The following is an 8,930-nucleotide window of genomic DNA, read 5'->3' on the forward strand; positions in this document are numbered from 1 at the left end:
AAAAGGATTGGGCCACCTTGCTGCACTTTGTTACTATTGTTAATTGTTACGAATTACCTTGCTACAAAACTATCTGTTACCGCCACTTTCAGTACTTGCAGAGAATACCTTGCTGAAAACCGCTTATCATTTCTTTTTGCACCTCATTAGGTTCGACACTCTTATGTATTGAAAGGGCTACAATTGATACTTGCGGGTCATCACCAGACCACAGGTTGTTTTTATAGTTCGTATTGATAGGGAAAATTACTTAGGACAGAATTTAGCCCCACCTTGCCAAGGGTGTACGAAATTCCACTCTGTGTCCATATAAATACAACCCTTAGGGCATTCTTTTAGACCTGCGTTTTGTTTAGATAAAAGTTTGCCATAGCCGCAACTTAAGTACTTTATTTGTGTCCAACGACCAGGCCAAGATGTTCACGAAACCGCAAACTTTATCAATGAAGCTTTCATCTTAATTCGCAATATCCAGATTGCAATCTTAGTACTTTCTTGTTCTTCATTTGCATGCAGGAATTAGGCCTTCGTGGTCAGGTTGATCATGCTCCTTTGTTGTTAGTAATCTCGGAAAGTTGGATTAACAATTGCTAAGGCACGACGTCTTCACACGTTCGTAGTCGGATCGTGAAAGTCTACTCCACCAAAAAGATAGTTACCCCTCATTGAAAGATCGGGATAAGCCCGCTCTATCAAAATCTGTCTTTTCTCTGCAATGAACTTTACTTCTCTACCTTTTAGTTATACCCCTTGATATTGTAAATGTTAACCCATGCTCTGACAACGTTTGGCTCACGTCAAGAGGATATCAGGCATGTATGATGTCCTTCATGGAATGTAATGGGGCGGGTGGCCAGCGTTTGTGGGTGCCGGATCCTCTTACTTAGGAAGGACTCTCTAGTTTCATGAACAATGTTCATTTCAATTTTTTAAAAATTGAGTTCATTTTTCAAAAGATCCGTTTCAGCTTTTAACATACGAATTTCAATTTTCAAAAGATTCATTTAGCTTGTTCAACAGTTCCAGTTCAATTTCAAAAGGACTCCAACTTGCTTTCCCCTTCTTTCTTTTTTACAAAAGAGCACTTTAGCTTCCTGACTTGCCTCGTGCAAATTAGAGGATCGGCTTCATGTTGGTGTTCCATTTCAAAAAACAAAAAAAATCCGATATACACACCTACGAGTAACAAAAAATCAAGAGGGTTTTACAGGTCTTTTTGATGTGTGCCCAAGGAACTAAGGAAGGATATTGACAAACTATCAGAGTCCGTTTCCACCCGCACACCTCTAGGGTCCACAACTCGGAAGAATGTACAATCATTTATAGCATCAAGAACACTACACCTGCCTGCCTGCTATACTAGGCAATCACACACAATTTTTTTCACATGAATTCTAGACTGCTTCTAGGAGCTGAAGTAGAGGCGATGGATCTGACAACACCAGCAAGGCCTGGACTAAAACTTGAAATGAGGATCACAAGTTGGCGGGCACGAGCTCCAGTTGCTGCAGCGGCTCGAGGGAGGCGACGATGTCGCGCATGAGCGGCCGCGCCTTGGGGTTGCTGTTGAGGCAGTGGTACGCGAGCATGGCCGCCTTCTGCACGGACCTGACTGGGTAGTCGTCGGAGCCGAGCCTTGGGTCTAGGATCCCCAACACCTACTTCTTGTGCATCAGCATCGGCAACGCCCAGTCCGCCAGCGTCTGCTCCCGCATCGGCCAACACTTGTCCAGTGACTTGCGCCCCGTAACCAGCTCCAACAGCACCACCCCGTAGCTGTACACGTCGCTCATCGCCGTCAGGTGCCCTAATCGCTTTCAGTCAAATCAATTTAGCCACCAGACCCGTATGTATGATCGAGCTTAATTTGAGTTTGTAGTCTCTCTGTTTTTGGCATGGCACCTGTCATGATGTACTCTGGGGCGGCGTAACCGTAGGTGCCCATTATGCGGGTGGAGACGTGGGATATGTCGCCGACGGGGCCATCCTTGGCGAGGCCGAAGTCGGAGAGCTTGGCGTTGAAGTCATGGTCGAGGAGGATGTTGGAGGTCTTGAAATCGCGGTAGATGACGGGCTTCTCGGCCTCATGGAGGAAAGCCAGGCCCCTCACCACGCCCAGCGTCATCTTCATCCTCGTCGCCCACGCCAGGGGCGCCATCACCCCTGAAATGAAAACCACATCCATCAATCGCACCTGCTCCGGACACGCACCAAACTAAAAGTGTGGAAAATGGAGGTGGTACGCCTACGTACGTGAGAAGAGGTGTGACTCCACGCTACCGAGCGGCATGTACTCGTAGACCAGCACCCGGTGCTCGCCCTCACAGCAGTAGCCCGCTAGCTTCACCAGGTTTGGGTGCGACAGGTGGCCCAAGAAGATCAACTCCGCCTACATAATCTCGACACAAAAAGGCATAGCAAGATAGATGCTTGTCAGGCTAGGCGTACAACCAAAATCTGCACCTACCACGCTTACAATTACTACATTTATGTTACCTCAAAAAAATTACTACATTTATTATGGAAATAAACACTAGTAGGAGTAGTAAAGATTTGTGAGAGTTTAATTAGTGTAGGTGCCAATTTGAAAACAAAATGTAGGTGTCACGATTAGAGAGACTGACCAGCCACTCCCTGTGGCCCTGGAAGCTGTTATCCCCATCGTGCACCTTGACGGCGACCTGCAGGGGCTCGTCTCCGCCGCCGTCCATACCACGGCGCCCTTGTACACCCTGCCGAAGCCGCCGCCGCCGATTAGCGAGTCCTGCCGGAACCCGTTGGTCACCTTCCGGAGCTCCTCGAAAGAGAAGAAGGTCAGCGGGTTCCGCGCCGCCGAGTCGAGCTGCATGGCCTCCACCTCCCTCGCGTTCGACGGCAGCCTGCTCTCATCGCTCCGGTCCCTCTCCGATGGGCTCTGGATCTTGGGAGTCTCTGCACACGTACGTACCACAACTGTCAATACCATCACCACGCCAACTGAATTATCTCTCTTTAAATAATGGATTTTGCTGGAGCTAGTGGTAGTGGGTGGTCAAAATTTCAGGAAATAATCCATTTGCCTATAGAATACTGAAATAGAGTGCCCAATCAGGACTTCCGGTTCGGACAAAAAACGAAATCAAATTTCTGAATCTGAGGGCGGTGGATCACGCATAACGATCACTTAGAAAGCAGAGCAGCAAGGAAGAGGAGTATTACTCACCTGACTTTGCAGTGGAGACCCTGTTAATGTAGGAACTCCCCCGAAACCAGCAGTTGCCCATAAGACAGAGTATTTATTCCCTCTATATCTATCTCTCTCCCCTATTTCTGCCACCAAGAACAGCCCGAGGAAGAAGAAGATGGTACAGAGGTAAAGACTGGAAAAATAGAGAAGGAAGCAGAGCGAGTATCCTGATAAGAAAGGAAGAAGACGATCACTATGTCTATATGCAGGGCTCAAGAGTTGACGAGAGTCCGGACGATCAAACCAGCTTTCGTCCTAAACGAAACAGGGAAAGGGCCAAAGGCCCACGGAGAGAAAAGTTGGTCACAGACGAAAGAGGAATGAATGAACAGAGAGAGAGAGAGACCCGAGGAGGAGGATCGGTACTTGGTACTACTACTTCAACAAGAGGAGAAAGGAAAGAAACGAAAAGAAAAACAAACAAAAGGCAGTAGTACGATTCAAGTGAACCATCACTTTCTTCCCTTTATACTTTTAATCATGAGAAACCACTAATCAAACGCTAGGTAAAAGCATATAAAATTTGCAATTATGCAACGCAGTTGGCCTGTTTCTGGTAGCCGGTTACACCAGGAGAGCATAATTCGTGAGCACGAATCCATGTTTGGTTCGTACAGGCATTTCATGTGCCAATTTCGCTTGAATTGCCAATACAATACAACACCATTGATTATCTATCATACAAGGTGGTGCGGAGCACCCTATGAACATCATCAATTCACCATTGATTCTGCACCAATATGATGCGGAGCATCCTACGGCCATCCTCATGGATGCGTCATCATCATCCCAAGCACCGAAGCGGACCGATAACAAGGGTACGCTGCAAGAGCTATTGAGACTAAGGTGACATCTCTGCTTAATGAACTTCCATTTGAGTCACTTGAGACATGGCTACTACCTCAAGAGGGAATGCTATCTGTCCTTAGGTATCAAAAAGACAACCTCGGAGACACTCGGGACGAAGGCCAAGCCACCATAGATGCGGACGAAAGAACACCTCAAGTGGAGTCACTGAAATGCTACACCGGCCGGACATCCAACCTCAGCCCAAAAATCCGACGCCTCCCTGTCCAACGCGAACTCCAAGAACCTGCGCCTGCTAAAGCTACAACGGCCGGACATCAGGCGTACCGTGACAGGCCGGACATCCAGCACCTCCCCGAAAATCCGTCCAGAGGAGTCCAGAACCGTTTCTGAATTGGGCCATCACCTGGCCGATCATTCGGCGCCCCAAGTTGAGCCGGACATCCCGCATGCCCCCGGACATCCGGCGCTTGCGTGTGCAGAGCCGAGCCAAAGGCCCATGTAACCCTCCCCCTCTCACTTATTCCGTACTAGATTATAAATAGACAATCCCCTACCCTCGCTAGGGTTAGCAAAGAACTTTGTGAGATCTATAGAGCTTTGCTCCTATCTATCACATCTCCCATGGAGATCAAGACCTCCATGTGAGAAGATCCCTAGTGGATATCAAGACCCCATCTAGACCTAGGGAAGATCCTGTAAGGATATCAGGGCCCCCCTCTTCTTGAGATTAGGATGAACTATCTACCTATTTGCCTACCTATGTCCGATTTGGGTCTTTTAACTCATATGTGTATGTGGATTTAGTGGATGTGTTACTTGAATCTTGTCTTGAGTGTTTTCCTCCTTGTGTTTTCCTCTTGATTGCTCTTTTTCCCACCTCCAAGTGTGAAAAGATCAGCTACGATGGTTTCACCCCGTATCATCTTGGATCAGAGCATAGGATGATTCACATCTTGAACCCCATCCCCCCACTTTCTAGCCTAATTTGTTTGTTTTTGACCTAATTCAAAAATTCCCACCAAAAATAGCCATACAAAAAATTCTATGATTTATTGGTTTTGATAAGATTTTGTTGATTCTGATCCACGGATTTGAAGTACTGCAGGTGGATCTATCTTTCCATCACCTCTCCCCATGAAATCCACCCATTTTTTCTCCATGTCTTTAAACCCGTTAGATCAGATTTGGCTCGGACCAGTTGCCGGACATCCGCCCCGATGCAACCAACGTCCCCATTTCACCCATTGTTGGTGTCAAAACCGGCAGACCTCGGGGTAGGGGGTCCGGAGCTGTGGATCTTAGATTGGTGGCAACAGGAACAAGGGAGACGATGTTTACCCAGGTTCGGGCCCTCTTGGTGGAGGTAAAACCCTACGTCCTGCTCCTGTTTATATTGATGGTGATGTATCGAGTACAAGCTTGATCTACCTCGACATCGTAAGTTGTGTTCTAACCCTATGGCCAGGTGAATGTAATTGTGATTCGGTCCTTTCTGTGGGCTAAACCCTTTGGCTTATATACACGCCAGGTAGCGCATCTAGGGTTGCATGGTTGATATCTAGGGGTATCGCATGGAGGCGGTAGGAGATGTCTTGGAGTATACGTGATGCGGAGCATCTTATGGTCATCCCCATGGAGCTACCATCATCTCACCAAGTGCCAAGAGGACCGATGACACAAGCACGAGATAGAGCTCTTGAGACCGAGGTGACATCTCTCCTTAGTGATATTCCATAGGACCCATTCCATAGGACCCACTCGGGACATGGCTACTACCTAAGTCTGGAATGTTATGCATGGTTAGGTATCAAGAGGACCCTCTCGGAGATATACATGAAAATGGACAAGTCCCCAAGTTCATGGATGAAGAGGCCCAACGGAAGGAACCGAAGAAGTCCCGAGGACCCGGACATCTGGCCCCTGGAACATCAGCTGCCGCAGCCCAACAATCGAAGCTACAAGGCCCGGACATCCGGCCCAGGCCCCGGACATCCGACCTGATGTGTACCACAGACATCCGGCCCTAGCCCAGAAATCCGGCACTCTTCATAGAATGCAACTAAGGCCACCCTGGACATCCGCCTCCCCTAGCTCGGACACCCGGCCCGACCTGAAGGCCTGGACATCCGGCCCCTGCCCGGACATCTGGCCCTTGTGTGTGCACAGTGTAACGGGCCTCCAACCCTTGTATCTCTCCATCTCGCCCCAACTTCATCCTAGATTATAAATAGACCACTCCCTCCTCTTGTTAGGGTTGACATTGGTTTAGCTCATTTTAGAGATAGAGCTTTGCTGATCCACTTAATACATACTCCATTGGAGAACGAGGCCTCCGCGGAGAAGATCCCAAATGGATTCAAGACCCCGTCAAGGGAAGACCCCCTCGCGGATTCAAGACCCCATCTCATCACGGATTGGGAAGAACTACCAACGGTTTGTATCGTCCCTTGTTGTGTTTGGATTATGTATCACTCTTTATGTTCATGGATCTAGCACATGTGTGATTGTTTCCCGTTGATTTGAGTGTTTCCTCTCATTTCCCCTCTCGTGTGTTCTTCGTGTTCTTCGTGGGATCCCCTCCAAATCGTGAAAGATCGGCCCTAGGGTTCCACCCTTCATCATCTTGGTATCATGAGCCAAGGTTGATCATGATTTTGGAGCCTCCCCCTTCGTTTTCGAGCCTAATTTTGTTGTGTTTTATCCTAATTTTGAAAATCCCCACAAAAATAGCCCCCAATTATTTTTTGTGATTTGTTGGTGTGATGATGTTTTGTCGATTTTGATTCGTGGATTTGATGTGTTGCAAGTAGATCTAGCTTCTCCTAACTTTCCCCCCAATTCCATCCACGAAATCCCTCGAATTTTACCCCTAATTTTTTCTTTCCCCCGAGATCCACTGAGTTCATCACTGATTTGGAGCCCCGGACATCTAGTCCGTGGCCCCCGGACATCCGGCCCGCAAGCCCGGACATCCGGTCTCCCGCATCATGATACGTCTCCAACGTATCTATAATTTTTGATTGCTCCATGCTATATTATCTACTGTTTTGGGCAATATTGGGCTTTATTATCCACTTTTATATTATTTTTGGGACTAACCTATTAACCGAAGGCCCAGCCCAGATTTGTCGTTTTATGCCTATTTCAGTGTTTCGAGGAAAAGGAATATCAGACGGAGTCAAAACGGAACGAAATCATCTGAAGAAGTTATTTTTGGAAGGAAAGCCACCCGATGGACTTGGAGTGCACATCAGGGAAGAAGGGAGGTGCCCACGAGGGTGGGGGGCGCGCCCCCCTGCCTCGTGCCCCCCCTTCGGTCCACCGACGTACCCCCTGGACCCATATATACCTACGTATCGTAAAACTTCCAGAACAGAAGATAGATCCGGAGTTCCGCCGCCGCAAGCCTCTGTAGCCACCAAAAACCTCTCGGGAGCCCTTCCCGGCACCCTGCCGGAGGGGGATCCTTCACCGGTGGCCATCTTCATCATCCCGGCGCTATCCATGACGAGGAGGGAGTAGTTCACCCTCGGGGCTGAGGGTATGTACCAGTAGCTATGTGTTTGATCTCTCTCTCTCTCGTGTTCTCTCTCGTGTTCCCTGTATGGCACGATCTTGATGTATCCCGAGCTTTGCTATTGTAGTTGGATCTTATGATGTTTCTCCCCCTCTACTCTCTTGTGATGAATTGAGTTTCCCCTTTGAAGTTATCTTATCGGATTGAGTCTTTTATGAGAACACTTGATGTATGTCTTGCCGTGCTTATCTGTGGTGACAATGGGATATCATGTGCCACTTGATGTATGTTTTAGTGACCAACTTGCGGGTTCCGCCCATGAACTTATGCATAGGGGTTGGCACACGTTCTTGACTCTCCGGTAGAAACTTTGGGGCACTCTTTGAAGTACTTTGTGTTGGTTGGATGAATCTGAGATTGTGTGATGCATATCGTATAATCATGCCAATGGATACTTGAGGTGACAATGGAGTATCTAGGCGACATTAGGGTTTTGGTTGATTTGTGTCTTAAGGTGTTATTCTAGTACGGACTCTTTTATAGATTGATCCGAAAGAATAACTTTGTGGTGGTTTCGCACCCTACCATAATCTCTACGTTTGTTCTCCGCTATTAGTGGCTTCAGAGTGACTCTTTGTTGCATGTTGAGGGCTTGTTATATGATCTATCTATGTTATTATTGTTGAGAGAACTTGCACTAGTGAAAGTATGAACCCTAGGCCTTGTTTCCTATCATTGCAATACCGTTTACACTCACTTTTATCATTAGTTACCTTGCTGTTTTTATATTTTCAGTTTACAAAAACCCATATCTACTATCCATATTGCACTTGTATCACTATCTCTTCGCCGAACTAGTGCACCTATACAATTTACCATTGTATTGGGTGTGTTGGGGACACAAGAGACTCTTTGTTATTTGGTTGTAGGGTTGCTTGACAGAGACCATCTTCATCCTACGCCTCCTACGGATTGATAAACCTTAGGTCATCCACTTGAGGGAAATTTGCTACTGTCCTACAAACCTGTGCACTTGCAGGCCCAACAACGTCTACAAGAAGAAGGTTGTGTAGTAGACATCACATCACCACTTCATCCACCACTTCCTTTTCCGCCTAATTTTTGCCAATTTTAATCGGGTTTCCACCAAAACTTCCGTATACCAACACCGCTTTTCGCAACCACCATCGCTTACTGCTACAATCTCCGACAATTTTGAAACATTTTGTTCTTTGAGAACTTGAGTTAAGTGTAACATCCCAAATTTTCAATTTTGAATGTTATACAAATAGATCATTATTGCATATCATATTTATTGCATTTTGCTCGATCCTAGAAATTCACCGCAACTCAAGGACCCACGGAGAGAGATGGAGA

General features: G+C 47.2%; 1 protein-coding gene across 3 annotated transcripts; it reads right to left on the minus strand.

Annotated features, from left to right (window-relative positions):
* Nucleotides 1–1,248: 1,248 nt before the first annotated feature.
* Nucleotides 1,249–2,846, minus strand: LOC119330822 (probable serine/threonine-protein kinase PBL16). Of its 3 annotated transcripts, none has more exons than XM_037603954.1 (4): nt 2,625–2,846; nt 2,254–2,389; nt 1,903–2,163; nt 1,249–1,814 (listed from the first exon to the last, which is right to left on the minus strand). In XM_037603954.1, exons 1-4 carry the CDS (start codon nt 2,709–2,711, stop codon nt 1,384–1,386), a joined length of 915 nt encoding a protein of 304 aa, XP_037459851.1. In that variant the 5' UTR covers nt 2,712–2,846; the 3' UTR covers nt 1,249–1,383. The 3 variants fall into 3 exon arrangements, with proteins under 3 accessions (XP_037459851.1, XP_037459853.1, XP_037459860.1); XM_037603956.1 differs by having other exon boundaries at nt 1,526–1,807; XM_037603963.1 differs by having other exon boundaries at nt 1,541–1,776.
* Nucleotides 2,847–8,930: the final 6,084 nt, after the last annotated feature.

This window comes from Triticum dicoccoides, chromosome 1B (genome assembly GCF_002162155.2).
Source record: "Triticum dicoccoides isolate Atlit2015 ecotype Zavitan chromosome 1B, WEW_v2.0, whole genome shotgun sequence".
NCBI lineage: Eukaryota > Viridiplantae > Streptophyta > Magnoliopsida > Poales > Poaceae > Triticum > Triticum dicoccoides.